We start from the raw sequence: 24,285 nt of genomic DNA, 5'->3' as shown, positions 1-24,285 counted from the left end.
AAAGTTTTTTCTATCTTAGTAATACATAAAATAATGGTATATTTCACAATCAAAGGCATTTCCAATTCATTGAAATAGAATACTTTTTTTTCTAGTCATTCCTGAGAATAAATAAGTCTCATTAGTTCCACAAGTCTGTACACTGCTTACTGTTATCATTCTCTTTTACCCCCAACATCACTAAGATCAGCGCTGGGCACAGAATATTTGTTCAATATCTGTTGACTGGCTGAGACCTGTCAGGTAGAGACAAAGGCTTAATGTCATGGAAAGAACAAAGGGCTAGAAACCAGGAGGCACAGATTCTAATGCCAACTCGGGCATTAACTTACTTTAGCTACAACCCTTCTGGGTCTTAGTTACCTCGTCTGTAAAATAAGAAGGGGCCAGCCTAGTTTGTAGGCTAGACTGCTGAATCCATGTTTAAGGAGTTGACAGTCTTGTGGAACTAACAAGACTTATTTTCAGAAATCATTTTAAACACTAACATTCCACTTTTTAAAAATGACTTGTGCAGTTCTATCTCTAAGACAGGATAAAGCTCTAGTTCTGAGTCCTTATATGTCAAGGACTATAATATAAATTCTGGCTCATCTTGGAAGATAGGAATAAGAACATTTTTGTGGGTACTTTTAATTAAACACAATTAAACATAATAAACCACTTTACAGTTACAGGTATAACAAATTTAAATGAGAGGCACTGGGGGTTACAGGAACAAAGACAACAAGATTTGGGCACAAGTTGGTGGTGTAAAATTACTACAGTTGCTTCAAAAATCTATTTACACATTAACCCATATAATCAATTCTCAATTATGTAGGTGAGGTTATTCAAGTCCTTCATTTCTGTTTTTCTCTTCCACTTAACTGCTTGTTAACTCACTTTCTATTGAAGAAAATCAATTTAAAATTTTATGATTTACTATAAACCCTAACAAATTAAAAAATGCCCTAACCATACTCCACATGCCATCTCTCATGGAATTCACTGACACAAGCACTGTCAAGGACAGAGCAAGGTATACTAGGAATCTCTGAATCTTCAGACAAGAATCCTTAAATAAAAGTTTCCTTGTACTGACAATATAGGCCAAGAACTGTTCACCTTTCTCCAGTTTTGAAAGAGGATCAGAAATTAAAATGCTGCTGGCTTCTATGCTGATTCTGAGGAAAAAATGTTATGCAACAAATATAACAGAGCTCAGAAGGGGGATTTTTAATTTTAGGAGTCACCTGGTTACAAAAACAAAACAACCTATGAGCGATGGAATCTACTTAATGTTCCCTCTTGCTGTTTGGACCAGAGATCTAGTCATCATTCACTAATGGATTGAACAATAAAAACAGAGTACATAATTCACTCAGATTCTTCACTGGATGTCCCAACTGACTGCATTAGAATATACAGCATCTGGAAAGTGAGTCTATAAATCCCCACTTAGGCAGTCAATAACATGTCAATTCAGACATTTTTATAAAAATATGAATTATAAATCTGTTAAAATGAGCTGCAACTATTAAAAAACACTGTGAAAAAAATTAGAACTAGACAGGTGAGGGGGTACATGGGAACTCTGTACTCTGTTCAATTTTTTAAATAAATCTAAAACTACTCGAAAATAAAGTCTATACATTTTAAAAAAATAGAATAGAAAACAGAAATTAGAAACATAGAACAGCATAGTAAAAGTGGGAACTATAATCTCTTGTTTAATTCTATAGCCTCACCAACATGAAACTGCATCAACCAGTCCAGCATCGGGGGATCGAATCTCCTTTTGTCCTTTTTCCCCCATCCTATCCCTCTAATCTCCTTTTGAAGTCATATTCTGTGTCACTTATCAGGCAATGAAATACAGTTTTAGTACCTCTGTTATAAGGTTGTTTTATATTAATTACCCTGCAGATTGCTGTGTAACTAGTCACATAGTTACACATTGTCTCTCCAAATAAAACATGAACAACTTCAGAGCAAAAGATGGCATGCAGCACAGTGCCTTTAACATAGCAGTGATAACAACATATCTCTAGCTATTTGGGATTTATAGTTTATCAAACTCTAAGTGTTCAATATTTGCTATTTAACTGAAAGGTGATGGGCTACCAAGTATTTATGAGGCATCGAGGGGTTGGGATATGAAGGGCTTTCCTCTCTTTGTATGGTTATATAATTTGCTTTTAGTGACTGGATTGTAAGTTTTTCCTTTCAGTTTTGGGTTTTGCACTTAACATGGACACCATTTTTGCAAAATACTATAGGGAGATAGAGAGAGTATAACAATGTAAGTTAGCACACACAGAGAAGTAAGATGGGTGGGATAGGATAGTATTCCTTTTACTCTTCTCTTTCCCATTATGGTCTACATACTATTATAGAATATGGTTGTATAATATTAGTGGCTTTCTATAACTAAAAGAAGGCCTCAAATTCTTACAAAGTTTAGGAGATACCTACTTAAATATTTACCCCATCTAAAAATTCAAATCAGTGCCACAAATGACGACGACAGTGACAGATGCTGGTATCTATCAACACCAACGTTACGTTCTTGGTATCCCATTAATCCTTCTACCAATAGATTTGCTGATCAGTACAGATGGCAGTAGGGGCTATGAAAGTTTTTTCTAGTGAACAATAACTCCTGTGTTCTTCTACCAAGAATTCAGAAGGCTAAAAAAAGTCATGCCAATACCGTGTCCTTCATCAATTACCACCTTAAGTTTCTGGGCATTCCATACTATGGCTTTAGGAGACTAAGTGTGATTTTTGGAGACTCATCAAGAGTTGCAGTTCTGGGAGCTCAATAATGACCTACTTATACTCTAACCCCCTGAGGCAGTTTTGGAGGTTCAAATGTCACAGGAAATTGCTTCACAAGCCAATGGCTGTCACACCTTGCTCTACAGCATACCTGACCATTAGAAGTATTAGACATACCTCCATATGTCTAGCTGTTATCATATCAAGAAACAGGCCAGCTGGGATGATAGCCAAAAACCTTTGGTTGGAAAGGTTTCAAGGTAGGCAGGCACTCACTCTGGTTTAGCACTTAATAAAGTATGTTTGCAGCAATAAAAATAATAAACCAGAAGTCATCAAAGGATTATTAATGTTGCTGGATTTATGACATCTTTTAATAACATTATCACTATTACATTTTCTAAAACTCAAAGCAGAAGAGCCCATAGTTTTGCAGTTGGATCTGCTACTTGCATCCTCAATTTCCTTCCTTCCTGCTCTTATTTATGCTCATTCCTCAACACAGACTCTACTCTCTTTCAAGTACCTCCAAACATAAGCCAAACACAACAACCAGACACTGTCCAACTTCAGCTTAAAATACTGTATTATCTGTTTTCCTCCCAATCCCAGCTTTAGGTCATCCCAATGTCCTTTTTAACTATATTACTATGCTCCTCAAAATACTGAGTTGTTGCCTAAATTATTTTACACCTACTCTAAACACTGCAAAGACCTGAAAAACTGAGTTGTACACCTGAACTCCCCCTCTTCCAATACACAAGCCATATCCATAAGCTACCCCACCGAATCCAAGTTCCAGCCCCTGATGTTTTGAAAGCCCCTGGAGGCCACCCTAAAAAGACAGAGTCCCCAACTCTGCCCTATCAACTCCATCCATTGGATAAATATTTACTGAGTACTACACCATGTGTAAAAGGCCATGAGAGCCATGCTCTTCTTTTGGAAGAAGCTGTTCATCTCTCCTCCATGTTCATGTGCTCTCTATTCCTCATGCAGTCCTTTCACCAATTCTTGCAAACACTGTTTCTTTTCTCAGTCTAAAGCCTTCTCTCAATGCTTTAATTCTTAATAACATCTCCATATTCACCTAGCTTCCCACCTTATTATTATTTCTTAACCTGATTTGGATCTCAAACCTCTACTGAACAGTATGTTTCTAATTATGGGCTGACAGTCATTTGTAGTTCCCCACTCACATTCTCATATAGATTTAAGTGTATTACCTTTGAGCAGTAGTTCTCAAGCTTTATATGCATCAGAATCACCTGAAAAAGTTGTAAATAGTTTGCTGGGCTAAATAAATTGCATTTCTGACAAGTTTCCAGATGACACTCATGCTGCTGATCTAGGGACCATACTTTGGAAATCACTGCCTTTGAGAATCTGATGAAAGCTATGAAAAAACGCACATACGTACATATAATTTTGCATGTAATTTCAAGGGGCTCATGGATGCTCACTCATAGATATTCTCTGCTCTATATTTTGTTCTGAGGAATGTTTAAGATACAGTGTTTCCTGACCTGACTGCAGGATGTGCTCGTTTGTGGTACAGGGAAATTCTTTCTCTGCAAACACCTCCCATGAATGAGGTGGGATGCTTGGTATTGGAAAGTCAGTTCTGTCCAATGAGCTGCCCTCTTCAGTATCATGTGGCTCGTTTACAGGCATGTGATAATTTTTCTATACTTCTAGCTTAATTCTCAGAAACAAAAGACTCATCACTTAGTAATTCAAAAGGGTCTTTGGAATGCCTCAAAAGAAACCCTTTAGGTGAGGAAATGGTATCGTAGAAAGAACATAAACATTGGATTAAGAGAGAACTAGACTGAAATCTTGATTCCGCCTTTCCTAAAGGTGTGACCACCCAGCTTCAACTTCCTCATTTATAAAACTGGTGCTCTTAGAGGAAAATAATTTTTTCCCTTCCAGGCAAAGGTTATGTGAACCAACTACAGGGAATGAAAGAGGGAGTGGTTCTACTACTTAAAACCAGTGATTCTTATTTATGGTAAGGAATTTAAATGTTGGATACAGAGTAAACATTTAAATTAAGAAAACAAAAAGACTGAACTAATTTCTAAGATGCCTCAAATCTAACATTTATTTATGAATTCTAATTGGCCAGCATATCATTATTCACTTACATTTTCTATTTATGCTAAATAGGTAATTCATTCTTCAATTTAACCCAGTATAAACTCCTTAAAAAACAATGATACTTTCTTGTATTTTACCTTTCCTTTCTCTACTTCCTTCCCTCTACAGTGTCTAACATTCCAACATCCACAAGAAAATAAAATATAAATAACAATAGCAATAAATTATTCTCCTTCCCTTAAATAGGCCCATGTAAAAGATACCTTGTTAAAACAGAAAAACCTTTTTGAAGAAGTTTTCCTTTCTATTTCCTCAATAGATAGCCAAAATCCATTAAATTCATCTTTATTCAATAAGATCTCCCAGGGCTTGCCTATTATAGATATAGCTCAATGCTGTATATTTTATTTTTTAAAGATCTATCAGATATTCTCTTCTCAATCTACAAGTCTATTAGTTTATTGCAGGAACTCTCAAATATCAGTGAATGTGCATCAATGTCTATCAACATTACCACTGAAATCCTAATTTATAAACTGTCTAAGTATCAAGCAATTTCAATTAAACATACCTCTTGTAGAAGACGTGGATCCAGGCAGTCACCATCATCGTTAAACATAGATTCCCAGCTCTCCTCAGTGGCAGTAATTCCCTCTGTGTGAGAAGTTTCATTTGCTTTTGGTTCAATGGATGTTTCCACAGATAATGATTCCCTATCAGGAAAAGATACACCAAATTCTACATTCTCTGAGTCATCTTGCTCTTTTGTTTTGAACTCTTTGGCAGTTCTTAGTTCGTGCGATGCTTCTGTTGTATCACCAGCACTACCCAGATCAATGCCCACGGCACTGTCTGAAAGTACTTTTGTCCCATTTAACATATTGAGTTCAGAGTCCAAAAAAGTGTTATAATTACTACCAGCAATCTTTTTTATAGGTAAGGAGGAAGCACAATCTGACAAGCTCTCTATCAACTTTCCTGTTGACTCTGTAAAACAAGATGAAATACTCTCAGCATAAATACCTGAGCAAGCAGTCAGGTTGCTGAAATTTTCAGTGTCATTCCCACTTCCAGCTACATGAAGAGGGATTGCATCTGCACTCATTCCTATAAACTTTGAGAAACTTCGTGTATTATTAGAGATCTCATCAGCTATTCTAACTGCAACTACATAAGAGCTATCAACAGTTACATGATCACTACAGGACGTAACTGTGGTGTCCATCATACATGCTTTATTGGTAATGTCACCTACATTCTTAAATTCATTACCTCTATGTGTTTCATGAGCAAGGACAGTTGTATCAGGAGGTTCGTGTTTTACATGTAACTCATCAGCAGTAATGTCATTCTTCTCACATTCTCCAATCATCACTGGACTAACAGTGTCATTTGTGCTCTCTGACAGAGAGATGTGACCCATAGTTTCAGGAATGGAATCTGTATCTTTTTGATCTAAGATGAAACCTGTACTATTGGCTATACCACCTACATTCTCAGCTTCAAAATCTATGCAAGTTTGATCAAAGACACCATCTGGACTTCCAGGAACAGAAGTAGTGGTGATGCCTCCGCTGCTGGGCTTCAATATTCCATCTGATGTTTGCATGCTTTGTTGCACAATTTCAGAATCAGAGCTTAGTTTTATTGGTACAATCATATTCTCAGGTTTCATGACAGAACTAAAAACTCTAGGAAACTCATATAGTATCTCCAAAACCTTGGTATTAGTTTCAATTCTGCCTTCCAAATCTTTGTGTTCAAATGTTTCCCCATCAGGTTCATGCCTACTGAAGTCACAGAATTCCAGATTTTGGAATGGTTTGCTTGGAACCTGAGCCTCACTGATTTCTGAACAGGCCTGTGACAGAAGTATCCTCTCATGTCCTGTCACATCTGTAGTTTCAACTTCCAAACACTCCACTTTCTTTGGTTTACAATGTCTCTGTAAAGGTGCATTAGTTATAACCCCAGCATTTGGGGCTCCCTGCTGATGTCCTTGGGATAATACTTCTTTGGATTCAGTGGTTCCTCTCTTAGAACAAACTCTATTTGTTTTTTGAAGGCATGTGTCCTTTCTTAATTTTGTTGAAGATTTTTTTCCTTCTCTACAGTTATGCTCCTTTCTATCAGGATTGATACCTAGTCTTCGAGCCTCTGGTTTGTCTCTAAAGACTTCTTTTTGGGAGAGAGAGCTTTCTTTTTGCTTTTCTTTCACCACAGAGTTAGGTGAACCACAGCTTTCTTCTTCATCACCTGTCCTAAGGAGTACTGCACCCCTTCGAGCTTTAGGTACATAAAGTGCCATGTCAGGCCTTCTGGCTCGAACTCTGCATCTCTCTGCTTCTTGCTGCATGGCATCAACACAATCTGCAAGAGAAGATGATTTAATTATCAGACACTAATTACAATGTATTGAACCAAATATTTTCTTTTTTCTTTTTGAGACAGAGTCTCACTCTGTCACCCAGGCTAGAGTGCAATGAAGAGATCTCAGCTCACTATAACCTCTGCCCTCCCAGGCTCAAGTGATCCTTCTACCTCTGCCTCCCGAGTAGCTGGGACCACAGACACATGCCACCGTGCCTGGCTTTGTGGTTCTGTTTGTTTGTTTTTGTATTTCTGGTAAAGATGGGGTTTCGCCATGTTGCCTAGGCTGGTCTCAAGCCCAGGCTGAGCTCAAGGCAATCCACCCACCTCAGTCTCCCAAAGTGCTGGGAGTACAGGCATGAACCACTGTGCCCAGTCTTTTTTTTTTCCTTTAATTTTTTGTTTTTGTTCAACATAAATATATATGCACATAAAGTGATTTTTGAGAGTAACTTGAATATTGGCTAGAAAATGAAATGACTTATCAGAGAATGCTTTCTAGAAGATGTTGCTTTTGATTTAGTATTTTTTAGAAAAGAGAAAGTAGTGAAAAAGAGAAAAGTATTATTCTATTAATACCATTTAGTCAAGTGACTTGCCATGAATTTCCCTTGCTTCCAGCAGTAATAAAACAGATCTGGCTAGGATGAAGGAGGGTAGAAGACGGAGGAAACTGTGATGAGACAATTCACTCTAGTAACTTCCTGACAACCTCCACCATGGTAGCTCAATGGAATTTAACAAGAAGAAATATAACAAAAGTTAAACCTTTATCTACTATCTACTAAATACAAGAAAATGTGCTAGGGAATTTCATATTGAATTATTCTTTTAATTTTCAAAATAATGCTATGAAGTAGGGATAAGTTTGTCCAGGACAGAGTAAGGAGGTGCAATACACAACAGAGAAACACTCACATACATGCAGATGCACCCACTGTTAACATTTCACAACATACATTTCAAAAGGAGATAATGAGAAGGTAGAGAGGAAAAAAGGCTAACACATCCTGTCCACTCTATTCCAGACCCCTAAAATTTCACCTGCTCCAGAATACTTCCTTGGTGAAAAAGCTCTATTCTCATGGCACAGGTTATTTTCCTTTCAGCCCAAGGAATACCGTGGCCCTGATCATTAAGTATCTCCAGTGATTATCTTGTTCTTTTTCTCTTTTGATATCTTAGTTAATATCTAGCCCAACATTCTTCATGTATTTTATATATTCCATTTGAGGAAGAATATGACCTTAACATTTAGCCATGCCAGGATTTTTCAAAAAACGCCTAATTACTGTTTTTTCAAAAAATGCCACACTAAGTACTGAAGTGTGTTTCATAGGAAGGGATACCAGAGACATAGCACACCTGGATTACAGTAAATAAAACAACTGACAAAATATATCATAATGAACTTCTGGATATAAAATGATGAAATGGGGATTACTTAGCAAAACTGATAAGTGGACTCACAAAAGATTAAACAACAAAAAATAATGGGTAGAAATGAATTTAGAGATTAAAGGATTATATAGCCCTTTGAAATTCAACATTTTATACAATAATTTAGATGTAAACAATAAACAGAGTGCTTATCAAATCTGCAACTGACATAAAAATGACAGAATACCAAAAATTAAAAAATTAAAATTCAGTATCATTTCTATAATCTGAAATGCTGTACTGAAAGCAATATGAAGGTATAAAACAGTAAACGCAAGGATCTCTTTTGGAGTTTTTTTTTTTTTTTAAAAAAAAAGAATCAAACAGAAGACAGAAGACGTGACTTCTGTACAATTTGCATAAAGAAAGACCTAAAGGCTTTTATTTTGTTCACAAGGTCAATAAAAGCCCCAAAATAGTGACGTGATGTTTTAAAAAGGCAACACACTCTTAGATTACAGAGTTTAGAAAATATGTCACACAGTGTAGAGCTAAAAGAACTAAAGGTATAACTCTTGCCCAAAGAGCCCAAAAAACCACAGCTAACTTTATACCTGAAAGATTGGCCGCTCTATAAAAGACACAAAATTTCTTGTTTATGTTTCTATGTTTCTCCAGAAGTCAGTACCAGAACCAAATGTTAGAAATAAAAGGAAAACAAAATTTAGTTCAATGTAGGAAAGAATTCTACTTCTAGATTTCTCCAATGTTATTATCAGAAAATGAGCTCTATCTCTAGCAGAATTTAGATAAAGGCTGGATGACTGACATATACTAGAGAAACTCTAAATTCTATGATTCTATTTCTAATCTGCAATAGACCTATCAAAGGCCTCAAATTATCTACTTTAAAATTATTATGTGCCACAGTTAATGACTTTACAAATTCAACCTTTTTTTCTTAAATAATGCTCACACACAGTCATACTACTACTTCCTGTAGCTGAAAATCAGTATAATAAATTTGTATTACTATCTATTTTCTACAAAAGCAATGATTTCAACTGTGCCATGACTAGCAGTGTGCTGGCAAATATTCAGCAATCAGCTTCCCAAGTGGCCTTTGTAGTATTACTTGATGTTTTTCTTTATGTCATTGATGTCAATGATATGAGTGACTTCTTAGCTGAAGTAATCATTTTTTAATAATGGAAGAATATATACTTTTTTTTAGTTACAATATAATAGATAAAGGCATGATACATTTTTATTAGCAGCATTCTCTCTCTCACTTTAAGTACAATCAAGAAATAATAAATAAAGTCCTATTTATGGCATTTGACAATCTCTGTAGTGTAAATATTCTTGCCATAGCTAATTTCTAGTTATCACTATGACATTACCAAACACAGAGCTGGGGGGAAAAAATGTACAAAAGCACACCATTATAAGTATTTCAACCAGAGATAGGATATACTTACATAAATAACTTCAAAAGCATAGATCATAATAAAATGTAGTAAATAATTAGGAAGTGAGGAGTTTGGAGTATTTATTAGCTTTTAAAAATGTAATTTTAACAGTAAGCCTATGTTCTTTAGTTTTTAATAATAGCTGTGTTTAACAATCAGTTTGAAGAATTCCTAAAATTTTAACCGTCAGTTCTCAGGCCAGTAGGAGACACTCCAATCCACCACTATGCCCATTCTTTCGTAACTCACAGACACAAAAAAGGAGAAGCATCCCCATTCTTGTGGACTGTCAAGATACAGTAGTCCCCACTCTTACTTGCAGGGGATATGTACCAAGATCCCCCATGGATGCCTGGACCATGGATAGTACCAAACCCCATATATATTGTCTTTTTCTATACATACATACCTATGATAAATTTCAATTTATAAATTAGGCACAGGAAAAGATTAACAATAACTAATAATAAAACAGAACAAGTATAATATGTAATATTGTTACATACAATATATAAAAGTTACATGAATGTGGTCTCTCAAAGTATATGATAGTATGCAATATTTTCACACCATGGATGACTACAGGAACTGAAACTATGGAAAGCAAAACCGTGGAAAAGAGGAGAACGCTATACTGCCAATTTAATTTAAAGCCTTGTTGCATTTTTATGAATTTCTTTTGCAACTATAGGCATGAAAGGCTTTTCACATTGGGAGTGGGGCTGCCTGCCATACAATTTTTAAAAATGTACCTTGGATTAAACTTTTCCCACCCTGCTACCTGCGATTAGCACTTGATATTCTCTCTCTCTCTCTTTTTTTGAGATGGAGGTTCGCTCTTGTTGCCAGGCTGGAGTGCGATGGTGCGATCTTGGTTCTCCACAACCTCTGCCTCTTGGGTTCCAGCTATTCTCCTGCCTCAGCCTCCCAAGTACCTGGGGTTACAGGTGCCCACCACCATGCCCGGCTAATTTTGTATTTTTAGTAGAGATGGGGTTTCTCTATGTTAGTCAGGCTGGTCTCAAACTCCCGACCTCAGGTGATCCGCCCGCCTCGGCCTCCCAAAGTGCTAGAATTACAGGTGTAAGCCACTGTACCGCGCCAGTATTTTCTCTCTTTTAACACAGTTTTAACTTTTTTACAATGTTCTAAGTGCTTTTTATCCATCTAATTTGCTTCCTAACTAGACAGAATCCATTATTTGGGGTGCATTTTGCAGCTAATTTATCCTTGAAGGACCATCAGCATGCACTCTGTTCAAAAAAATTATACTTTCTAAAGGGGATAAAAAATCAGATTCCTTCATAATGGAGGTCAGTCAATTGCTAACGCATGCCTTTAAAATATTTTAGGCCAAATCATTTTTTTATATTATACTGTTGAACACTGGGATCATACCTGAGCACCTGTCCAATTGCTTCTATAGTTTCCAAGGCTCCCTGAGAGAAAATATTGGTAACTTCCTTTAAGTACCTCTCTGATCCATCTTCATGAGAAATTGAACGAGCACAAAATAAATTGAGCTTTCATATTTTCACAACAGAACGTCAACGGTGTTTGTCCCATATTTGGTGTCTAAAACATATGGATCTCTCTTCAATCAACAACTGAGTATTGGCACTTAAGGCACTCATTGGGTAATTCAACCATGAATTGATTTAATCCAGTATTCACCAAAGACTCACATGAGACATCTGATATTTGAGAGAAACTGCCTAATGGGCATACTAACTATTCATTCTTCTAGAACAAATTTGGTATTTGTTAGTTCATGAGAATGCACCATAGCTAAACTATATATATTGTCTTAACATTTTATCTGGGAATAATTTCATACCTATAGATGTTACAAAAGTAAAAATAATACAAATAGTACCCTTACACTGTTTACCCATATTCACCAATGGTTAATATTTCACCTCATTTATCATTTGCAATCATGCATATTCCTCCTCCTCTTCCTCTCTTTACATACACACACACACACACACACACACACACACACACACACACACACAGATGCAGCTTTTTTCCTGAATATTTTTGAGGGCAAATTATAGACATCATGGCCCTTTGCCCTAAATACTTCAAAGTATAATACATTTCCTATAAATAGGGATATTCTCTTACACAGCCACAACACAGTTATCAATGTCAGCATATTTAACACCAATAAAATACCTTCATTTAACATAAGTATTCCAATTTTGTCAAGCAATCTTGTAATGTCCTTTATAGAATATTTCCCTTTCCATACAGGATCCAGTTAGGGTCAAGTAGTCCCTTTAAGTGCCAGGTGTCTTAGGTTTCCAACCTTCTAGAACACCTCCACAGTGAAAGCTGTCCTTTATGATGTTGACATTTTGGGAGAACAGCTCCCCTCCGACTCATTTTTTTTTTCTGCGACAGAGTCTCACTCTGTCACCCAGGCTGGAGTGCAGTGGTGCAATCTCGGCTCATTGTAACCTCCGCCTCGCAGGTTCAAGTGATTCTCCTGTCTCAGTCTCCTGCGTAGCTGGGACTACAGGTGCCCACCACCACACCCGGTTCATTTTTGTACTTTTACTAGAGACAAGGTTTCACCATATTAGCCAGGCTGGTCTTGAACTCCTGACCTTGTGATCTGCCTGCCTCCGGCTCCCAAAGCGCTGAGATTACAAGTGTAAGTCACCGCACCCGGCCCCCACTCTATTTTTTAAGAGAATGCTCCTATGTAAGGCATGTCTGATGTCTTCCCGTGATGAGACTGAGGTTACACATTTTCAGTCAGAACACTTTATGGTGGTGATGTGTCCTTAGGGCATCACATCTTGAGGCACATGATTTCTGCCTGTCCTTCAGTGATGCTCTTAACTTTGATCATCCAGTCCAAGTATTGTCCGATTTTTCTACTGTATAATTACTACGTATTTTCTCCCTTGCAATTAATAAGCAGTGTGTGGGGTAGTACTTTAAAAGCATGCAAATTCTCTGCTTCCTCATCAAAACCAGGTAACATCCTAAATCTGATTATTCTTATCTGATTCCATCTTTACTATGATGGTTGCAAAACAGATGATTTTCCAACTTGAGGGGTCCCTCCACATTTACCAGTCAGGCCTTGGAATTTTTCTGAAAGCAAAAGTAAATCATTTATCTCAGCTCACTACAGATGTTAACATTGCCTAAATTAAAATTTAATGTTAAAATCTCAGCCAGAGGCATGCGCCTGTAATCCGAGTTACTTGGAAGGCTGAGGTGGGAGGACAGTTTGAGGCCAGGAGTTCAAGGCTGCAGTGTGCTATTACTATGCCTGTGGATGAACAACCACTGCACTCCAGGTTGGGAAAGGTAGCGAGAGCCCGTCTCTTTTTAAAAAAAAAAAACTAAAATCTTATCTTTCATAGTCATTGGTCAACATAGAAAATATCTATCTGAAAAACATTTCCTAACTTTTGCAAAATCAAAGCTAAAGGCAACTATCATCTTTCCAGTGTCTCACTTATAAAACAAAGGAAAGAAAGCATGTCTCTGAGACAAAGTCACATAGTTCCTTTACCAGACATAGCATAACATATGTCCCATTCTGCTTTCTTTTCTAGAAAACACAGAACTAAGTTTGGTGTTCAAATGCAATGACTAGTCCATCTCAGGTGTCTGATAATATTTGCTTCTCTGTCCCTTTATAAAGTCATCTCCAATTCCTTTGGGAAGGAGGCAAGGCACATGGGAGGGTATGGAAGGAAAACAATTTTGTGGAAAATACTTAGACAATATATTTATTTCAAATCTATTTTCTGAATAGTATCTTTAAGTTTTATCAACTTAAAGTTGTTTGAATGATGATATATTCTTTGGAATTACAAAATGTCTCAAATGAGGAATTCAGTATATTGAGTTCTAATCCTGGCATCCTCTTCAAATGATATGCAAAAAATTATGTGACAGAAAGATATTTATATAAAGCATACACTACCAGACCATTACCAGACCATTACAATTCTCATACATTTAAATGCCAATGCAAATATCTTGAATGTTAAGATTCAACAGACAGGCTTTTAATTCAAGATGACAGATTAAGCACACAAGTAAACCCCCCTAAAATGGATCCACATCTACATGGAATTCATTTTATAATAAATGTGGCACTTCAAATCAATGGAAAAACATGGAACATTCAATGTCAGGACAAATGGCTGGCTGTTCATTTGGCTTGTCAATATTGAGGGGTTTGCATGTATATTCAAATGAGACTGGTCTATGATTTTCCCTCCCAGTACTGGGAGTTATATGATTGGGTTACCAAGGTTACTGCAAGACACACTATGTAAGTTAAAGATTTATAAAATAAGGCTGGGTGGGCTTACTGTTGGTAGAATTCCTTGGCAGCACTGTCTGGGACTCATACTTTTTGGTAAAGATGTTTAAAAATGATTCATGTTCTAAGGTCTATTCCAGTTTCTCTTTCTTCTTCTAGAAAATCTGCCTTTGACCTAGCTTTTCAAATTTATTGATATAAAAGTTATTCACAATAATTTCTTGTTGTTGCTTTATCTCTGCTATATGTCCCCTTTTTTGTGCTTAATATTATTTATTTGGACTTTCTTCCTTTTGTGTTGAGCAGTCCCGACAGAAGTCTACTTTATAAGTCTTCAATGGGCCAGATTCTATACTACAAAAGTTACTGCTCCAAGCCTTAGTTTACTTAATGCATAAAATGGGGATAATAACAGACTTATAGGCACACTGAGCAGATTACCTAAAAATACGCGTGTACAGAAATTTGCCAGGCATGGTAAAAGTCTCCATAAAAGTCAGCTATTACTACTTAAATGGACATTGAATCCCTTAAGTTACAAGTTTGCAGAGGGAGTCAAGGCCCTTATGATACATCAGTATTCTTAATGTCCCCTGATATCTGTTTCTACTAGACACTAACACCTACTGCAACCATGTTTCCTGGTTTTGTTTATCAGTTTCTCACTAATGGCCTAATGCTGTAAATAACCAATTATACAAAGTAAATACAATGCAACTCAGTTGTAATGTGGAAATACAAACTCTCAAAAGAATGCAGGATTTCATAAAGTCTATGAAAATAATATTAGAAAATGCTCATCTCACAGCAAAATCCTTGGATTCTGACAGAATCAAACCACTCAACAACTAAAGATAGGACAATTCACTCAACAACTAAAGAAGGACAATGACAATAAGAATTAAGAAAGGGGTAAGAAAATATCTTGAGAAACTGGTGAAACCCTCAAGAGTTTTGATAAAACTGATGTACAACTCTATTTTATATAACAAATGCTAAATAAAACACAAAATGAAGGATGCTATCAGACAATTATACAATTTTACTGGAAAAATTATGCCAAGAAGGTATCACATCATTCTTTGTTAATTCTGAGAATTAGCATAGCTGCAGTTACAATTTAAATTTTGTTAAACATATAGAAAAATACATATACTAAAATGTTTTCATTTCTGAATACTGTCGCTAACAAATCTTTTTCATTAATAACTAATAAATCTTGTCTCCATTTTTAATAGGTTTACTTTTAAGAGGTATTTTCCAAATACTAATTTTCTCAATTAGTAAGAATTTCTCTTAAGTGTATATTCCTAACGTGGAAAAAAAAAGGTATTATCTAAACTGCTAACACTGATTACAACTGGGAGAGCAGGAACTGAAAGAGGAAAAAGAATTACAAAGAATTATTATCTTTTTATACAACATATGCCACAGTATTGTTTAAATGTGTTACAAAAAGAACAGGCAGTACTCTTGTAATTAAAACAAAATCACTAAAATTTAAAGATAAGCTATTGTTTTAGCCATAATAGGACATTACTATAAATGTGTAAGAGAAAGCAAAGGCAATGAATATTGATAAGCAGATATTTATTGGACAAAATTACTGTAAGCAGGAAAATGATGACAGGACAAAAGAAGAAACTCTTTAATATACTCAGGAAAATGTAACAAGCAGCACATAAATTACTCCATGTTGGACAGATACTCTCAAATGCTGCAGAATGCCGAGCAACCTCTACTTTTTAGTTTAAGAATGATCTAGGACTATACTGTCCAATTAGTCACAAGTAGCTATCAAGCACTTGAAGTGTAGTTAGTCTAAACTGATGTGCTGTGCATATAAAATACACTTGGATTTCAAAGACTTTGTACAAAAAAATACAAATTGTCTATTCCTTTTATACTCATTATACGTTGAAATGATACTATTTTGGATATATTGATTTAAATAAAACATTAAAATTAACTTCATTTGTTTACTTTTGTACTTTTTAAAGTGGCTTCTAGAGAATTTAGAATCACATATGTGGTTCACATTTGTGGTCCACATTAAATAATGCTAATGGGTTAGCACTGGTCTAAGATCTTGCCATATCCCTAATGCCACAGGACAAATACAATCTGCTTTTCTCCTTCTGTTTTGTTGGCTTCAGCACCATGGGAACATACCAAATCAAGAAATCAACTAAACCATGAATGTACAGATAAGCTTATCTGCATACAAACACTTTAGTTCATAATGATTTTTTTAAAGGATCCAAAGAAGTAAAGTCTACTCATGTTCCATAAATCAGAAAACAAAACCAATTAGATAACAATCTGAGAGGTAAAAGTCAGCTCCAACAAATTTAGGAGCATTTTTCCCAACTTGTTATTTTTTTTTCCCCTGAAAATCAAGGCTTTTTATGTATGTTTGAAACTGTGGAAGGCCCTAAATTTCAAATCATTTCTTTGCATATTAAAAAAAGAACTTCTTTGGTTTCACTACACTACCAAGAGCATTCTCTCTTCTCTTTGGTCTCCTTACAAACTGGCAAAACTAAGAGATGTCCTGGTCCTTCCATTCAGCAGTGTATATGTCCGTTTGTAAAGGAATGGAAGTACCTTAAAGACAAATTTAGTATGTTTGTAATTACGTGTAGTATTAAAAATTATATTAAGTGATACAAGTAAACCATAAGATTTCTGAGCACTAAGATAATTATATACTTCTAAATTCTAGCCATCCTCTCAAAAAAAAAAAAAAAATTCGCTGCTCTCCTCTCCCCAACTTCATAGTTTGGTGAATAGTATCACTGTCAGCCCAGTTGTTCAAGCCAAAACCCAGGAAGTCACTACCCCTGATATTTCAATCAATTACCAAGTCCTATTCATCTGCCACTACACTGCTTCCAGTGACTTTCTAAAATACCAATCAGATTCTCCTGTTCATTTCTCTGTTCAAAATTCTTCAGTGGTTTTTCACACACAAGCTTTTTTGCATAGCAAATACAATCCTACATAATTTAGCTCTATTGCCACTCCCAAAACTTCTTATCTGCCCAGTCTCATCTCTGGCTATTCCTAATTTCAGACTTTATATTCCATCAATTCCAACTTCTGGTAGTACCAGACACATGCCCAGCTGACCTCTCATACCTCTGTGGTTTGAAGCATACTATTTCCTCAGTTGGATGTCTGCCTGATAGTCTCCTATTTATCCTTCAAGTCTCACGTGAAAGGTTACCTTTTCTGTAACTTCATTACTGACTCTCCTTAATAGTCTAAGCTCCTTCCTATAAGTTTCCACTATACACACATCTTTACATACATACACTTTCATTAAAGCAATTAACATACTGCTTTATAGTTAGTTGTTTGCACATCTGCCTCTCTTCTTCAGTGTAGAGTTAGTGTCTTTTTGTCTTTGTATCTACAATGCCATAGCACTGCATTTGGCACTAAATAAATATCATTTATTTATATCACTAAATATTCATTCATTCCACAAATATTTATTAACTACTATGTGCCAAGTCCCATCTCAGGCATTGGGAACACAGTAATGAACAAAGCTCCTGGCCTCATGGAGCTTACTGCTGAAGACAATCAATCAACATTTAAACATATCCTATAATGTATAAGGCTACAGAGTAAAATGGAACAGAGATGAAAATACAGAAAACACAGGGAAGACCATGTTGTAAAGTGAGGAAGACCACTCTGAGGAGTTAACACCTGAGCTGATGCTTAAACTGAGTCAGAGAGACACATAAATTATCAGGGAAAAGAGAAATCCAGGAAAAAGAATGAACACGTGCAAAAGCTCTGAGGCAGGACAATTTTGGCATGGACAAGAAGTAACAGGAAAACAAGTGTGGTATCGGCAGAACAGGAAGGGGTGGAGAGGCTGGGTATGGTGGCTCGCATCTGTAATCCCAGCACTTTGGGAGGCCGAGGCGGGTGGGTCACCTGAGGTCAGGAGTTCAAGGCCAGCCAGGCCAACATGGTGAAACCTCTGCTCTACTAAAAATACGAAAAATTAGTCGGACATGGTGGCACACACCTGTAATCCCAGCTACTTGGGAGGTAGGAGAATCGCTTGAACCTGGGAGGTGGAGGTTGCAGTAAGCTGAGATTGCGCCAAAGCACTCCAGCCTGGATGACAGAGTGAGAGCCTGTCTCAAGAGAAAAAAAAAGGGCGGAGAAGTCAGTAAGAGAGCTAAGGGACAGAATGAGTAGTGGCTAGTAGGTTATGTCAAGAGCTTTGGATTTTATTTCAGAGTGCTGGGGAATTATTGGAAGGTTTCAACATGATCTGACTTACTTTTGCTAAAGATCATTCTAGCTAATATGTGAGTACAGGGGAACAAGAGTAGAAGGAAGGAGACCTGTTAGGAAATTATTGCAGCACATCTAGGGTGGTAGCAGAGAAGGTCATAAGAAGTGGTCAGATTAATCATAGAATCTGAAAGCAAAGCTAACAAAACTTGATGGACTGATGGTATGAGATATAAAAGGAAGAGAGGAGAAACCCTTTCTCTACAAAAAAATACAAAATTTAGTTGGACATGGTAGCATGTGCCTTACAGTCCCAGCTACTCAGGAGGCTGAGGTGGTGGAACACCTGAACCCAGCAGGTTGAGGTTTCAACCCTATCTCACATAAATAAGTACAAATAAAATAAGATAAATGCTGTTGGAAGACCAAGTAGGACGAACTCAGAGTTTCTACTGGATTAGCAAGATGGGGTTGTTGGTAACACTGGAATGCTTCATGGAACTAGGGAGATAAGCATCCCACTGGAACAGCCTAGGAAGCAAGTATGAGGGGAGGAAGACTAATCCAATAGGAAGGTAAAAACTGATGATGTAAATGGGAGATAAATGGGTTAACTGTAACAAAGGCATAGATAAAAAAATTTTAAAACCTGGAACAAAAAGTGAGCAACTATGAGATTAGAAATTCTAACAATACCTGCTTTGTCATACCTTTATTAGAAATGCAAGGGTAGTATTAAGTAGAATATAGTATTTTGCACTCCTCTATTATTCACCACATGTCAATTAAAGCACCTTGAGACTCAGTATTTATACACAAATAAAGGTCACATATTCAAAATCTTCCTTAAAAGCTATTCTTGACTTAGCAAAGTTCAGTACTAAAGCCTGGACAAAATCAGTTCTCCAGTCATTTGAATTCAGTCTAAGGAACACATATTTAAATAAACTCTGCTTCTTTAGCAACAGCCAGTATACAGTTTTAGAGTACTGGCTCACTTTATGGATGTAGCAGCTAATATTTACTGATGAATTTTTATACAGTGCTTAGTGTTCTGATGACGAAACTAGATACAAAGTTATTTTACTTGGTCACTACAGGCTACTTGAAGAATGAGGTCTCCAAGTCAAAAAAGATGGGGTTTAACAGGGTACAGTTTTAAAAATAATAGATGGCTCAAAGGTCTACAATGGAAGGTATAATCTACTTTTAGGAAAAGTTTTAACAATATAAAGCTAACAAAAAAAGGGTTTGTTTGTTTTTGTATTTTAATTCAAAAGGACTTTACAATAAACCTAAAAGCAAAAACTAAAAATCTGTATTCTTATTCCAGAGAAAACCACTGATAACATTTTGTTTTGTATGCTTACTGACCTTTTGTGCATTTTCTGTAGTTTAAAAAAACATAAATTTACCTCTTCACAATTTTCAAGTGTATAGTACAGTATTTTAACTACATGCACATTGTTGTACGACAGATCACTAGCACTTTTTCATCTTACATGACTGAAACTCTACACTCACTGAATAATTCCTCGTTTCCTTGGCAACCACCATTCTAGCTTCTGTTTCTATGAGTTTAATTCCTTTAGATACCTCATATTAGTGAAATTATGCAAGTATTCATCTTTTTGTGATTGGGTTATTTCACTTAGCAAAATACCCTGAAGGTTCAACCAGAGGCAGCATGACAAGAATTTCTTCCTTATAAGGTTGAATGATATTGTTTTATGTATATATTGTATTTTCTTTATCCATTCATCCACTGATGGACACTTAGGTTCCACATCTTGATTACTGTGAATAATGCTGCACTGAACATAGGAGTACAGATGTATCTTTAACATCCTAATCTCATTCCCTCTGTATATATACCCAGTAGTGGGACTGCTGGATTATATAATAGTTCTATTTTTAATTTCAGGAAGAATTTCCATACATTTTCCATAGGAGCTGTGTCACTGTACAATTCCACCAACAGTGTGCAAGGGTTCCAATTCCTCTATATCCTTGTCAACACTTGTTATTATTTGTTTCTTCTTTGAGGGTGGCCATCTTAACAGGTGTGAGATAATATCTTATCGTGGTTTTGATTTGCATTTCCCTAATGATTAGTTGTATAGAGCATCTTTTCACATGCCTGCTGGTCATGCACATATCTTCTTTGGAGAAATCTCTATTTGGGTTCTGCCCATTTTTTATTCAGATTATTTGTTACTGAGTTGTCAAGTTCTTTACATATTCTCAATATTAACCCCTTGTCTAATACATGGTTTACAAATATCTTCTCCTATTCCTTAGGCTGTGTTTACACTCTGATGATTGTTTATTTGCTGCATAGAAGATTTTTAAGTTGGATTTTTTTACTTTTTTAGTTTTTTAAGTTGGATGTACATGTTTTTGCTGCTTTTGTTACTTGTGCTTTTGATGTCGTATCAAGAAACCACTTATAATTCCAATATCATGAAGCTTTTCCCCTGTTTTATTCTAGGACTTTCACAGTCTCAGTTCTTATATTTAATCCATTTTTAATTAAATTTTGTATATGGTAAACCTCATTCTTTTGCATGTGGATATCCAGTTTTCCCAACACGATTTACTGAAGAAATTATCCTTTTTTCCATTGTGTAGTCACGGTACGCTCATCAAAGATCATTTGACTATATGTGTTTATTTCTGGGCTCTCTAGTCTGTGCCATTGGTCTATATGCCTGTTTTTATGCAAATACCACACTGTTTTCATTACTATAGCTTTGTAATACGCTATGGAATCAGGAATTGTGAGGCCTCCAGCTTTGTTATTCTTTCTCAAGACTGCTTTGGCTACTCAGGCTCCTTTGAGAGTCCATATGAATTTTAGGATGGTTTTATCTGTTTCTGCAAAAAACGCCATAAGGATTTTGCCAAAGATTGTTCTGACTTTGTAGATTGGACAGTATGGACATTTTAACAATATTAAGTCTTCCAATCCATGACATATTGCATCAATATTCATCAGGAATATTGGTCTTCTGGTACTGATTGAGCAGCCCTAATACGAGAATCCTAAATCCAAAATGCTCCAAAATCCGTAACTTTTTGAGCGCTTACAGTGCTCAAAGGTCATACTCAAAGGAAATGCTCATTGGAGCATTCTGAATTTTGGATTTTTGGAGTAGAGATGCTCAACCAGTAGTATTTGTCTGGCTTTAGTTTCAGCATAATAATATCAAAGGTATGTTTTTCCATTTTTTTGTATCTTTATTTCAGCAATGTTTTATAGTTTTCAATGTATGTCTTTCCCCCCTGATTTAAGTTTACTCTTATGTATTTTATTCTTTGTGATGCTACTGTAAATGAGATTTCCTTAATTGTTAGTGCACAGAAACACAACTGATTTTGGAGAGTTGACTTTGTATCCTGCAACTTGGCTGGATTTGTTTATTAGTTCTTAAAGGTTTTGCTTTTTTTTTTTTTTTTTTTTTTTTAGAATCTTTAAGGTTTTATACATGTAAAACCAAGTCATCTGTGATTAGGGATAACCTTACTTCCTCCTTTCCAATTTGGATGCTTTTTATTTATTTTTCTCGTCTAACTGCTCTAGCTAGGATTTCTATTACAATGTTGAAGAAAGTGATGAGTGGGCATTCTTGCCTTGTTCCTGATCTTAGAGGAAAAACTTCATTTTTCACTAATGATTATGTTAGCTGTGAGCTTTTCACATATTACCTTTACTATATTGAGATAATTTCCTTCTATTCCTAGACCGTTGAGTGTTTTTATCATAAAAAGTTATGTTTTGTCAATGCTTTTACTGAATCAATTGAAATGATGTGATTTTTGTCCTCAATTGTTAATATGGTATATAATCTATATTTATTGAGTTTCATATGTTGAGCCATCCTTGCATCCCAGAGATAAATTCCACTTGGTCATAGTGTAAGATCCTTTTAATGTGTTACTGAATTCATCTTGCTAGTATTTTGCTGGAGATTTTTACAATATTCATTAGAGATATTGGCCTGTAGTTTTCTTATAGTATCTCTGGCTTTGGTATCAGGGTAATGCTGACCTCATTAAATGAGTCTGGAAGTGTTCCTTCCTCTTCCATTTTTTTGGAAGAATTTAAGAAGAATTGGTGTCAATTCTCCTTTAAATGTCTGGTAGAATTCCCCAATGAAGCTATGTGGTCCTGGGCTTTTCTTTGCTAGGAGATTTTTTATTACTAATGGAATTTCCTTACTGCTTATGGGTCTGCTCAGATTTTCTATTTCTTCATTATTCAGTCTTGGTAAGTTTCTAGAAATCTATCAGTTTCTTTCAGGTTAGCCAATATGTTGGCATATAATTTTTCGTAATAGTCATTTATGATCCTTTGTATTTCTGTGGCATCAGTTGCAATGTCTCCTTTTTCATTTCTGACTTTTAGTTGAGGCTACTCTCTCTTTCCTTAGCCTAGCTAAGGGTTTGTCAATTTTACTGATCTTATGGTCTTTTCAAAATGCCAAACTATTAGTTTCTTTAATTTTTTCTATTATTTTCCTATTTTCTATTTTTTTTATTTCTGCTCTATATTATTTCCAAGACCTTGTTTTCTTAAGCTTTGTAAGACTTAGCTAACAGCACAAGTTCCTAAGCCAGTTTTTCCAATTTTTTTCCTGCATTCCATAGTAAGAAAAGCATTTCATATAATAACACAGTAAACAGACTCATACATATACGTGACTTAAAAAAAAAAAAGTCCAGGCTGGGCGCAGTGGCTCACACCTGTAATCCCAGCAGTTTGGGAAGCCAAGATGGATGGATCACCTGAGGTCAGGAGTTCAAGGCCAGCCTGGCCAACGTGGTGAAACCCCATTTCTACTGAAAATACAAAAATTAGCCGGGCATAGTGGCGGGCACCTGTAATCCCAGCTACTTGGAAGGCTGAAGCAGGAGAATTGCTTGAACCCGCAAGGCAGAGGCTGCAGTGAGCCGAGATCGTGCCACTGCACTTGAGCCTGGGCAATACAGTGAGACTCCGTCCTTACCTTACGCCTTATACAAAAATTGATGCAAGATGGATTAAAGACTTAAATGTTAGACCTAAAACCATAAAAACCCTAGGAGAAAACCTAGGCAATACCATTCAGGACATATGCATGGGCAAGGACTTCCTGACTAAAACACCGGCAATGGCAACAAAAGCCAAAATAGACAAATGGGATCTGATTAAACTAAAGAGCTTCTGCACGGCAAAAGAAACTACCATCACAGTGAACAGGCAACTTATAGAATGGGAGAAAATTTTTGCAATCTACCCATCTGACAAAGGGCTAATATCCAGAATCTACGAAGAACTCAAACAAATTTACAAGAAAGAAACAACCCCATCAAAAAGTGGGCAAATGATATGAACAGACACTTCTCAAAAGAAGACATCTATGCAGCCAACAGACACATGAAAAAATGCTCATCATCACTGGTCATCACAGAAATGCAAATCAAAACCACAATGAGATACCATCTCACACCAGTTAGAATGGCAATCATTAAAAAGTCAGGAAACAACAGATGCTGGGGAGGATGTGGAGAAATAGGAACATTTTTACACTGTTGGTGGGAGTGTAAATTGGTTTAACCATTGTGGAAGACAGTGTGGCGATTCCTCAAGGA

At 36.1% G+C, this 24,285-nt stretch overlaps 1 protein-coding gene across 2 annotated transcripts in view; it reads right to left on the bottom strand.

The window, feature by feature from the left end:
* The window catches only part of R3HCC1L (R3H domain and coiled-coil containing 1-like), a 105,743-nt gene that overhangs the window by 23,598 nt on the left and 57,860 nt on the right, over positions 1-24,285 (bottom strand). The window contains exons 4-5 of one of the 2 annotated variants that reach the window (XM_012000657.1): positions 5,438-7,236; positions 3,990-4,031 (exon numbers count right to left, since the gene is read on the bottom strand). In XM_012000657.1, coding sequence (XP_011856047.1) covers positions 3,990-4,031; positions 5,438-7,222 — 1,827 coding nt within the window. In that variant the 5' untranslated portion in view covers positions 7,223-7,236. The remainder of the gene's footprint in view (positions 1-3,989; positions 4,032-5,437; positions 7,237-24,285) is intronic. The other variant, XM_012000664.1, reaches the window with a different exon arrangement.

This window comes from Mandrillus leucophaeus, unplaced genomic scaffold (genome assembly GCF_000951045.1).
Source record: "Mandrillus leucophaeus isolate KB7577 unplaced genomic scaffold, Mleu.le_1.0 Scaffold117, whole genome shotgun sequence".
Lineage (NCBI taxonomy): Eukaryota > Metazoa > Chordata > Mammalia > Primates > Cercopithecidae > Mandrillus > Mandrillus leucophaeus.
Note: the sequence above shows the minus strand (reverse complement) of the source record. Positions and strands in the feature narration are given on the sequence as shown.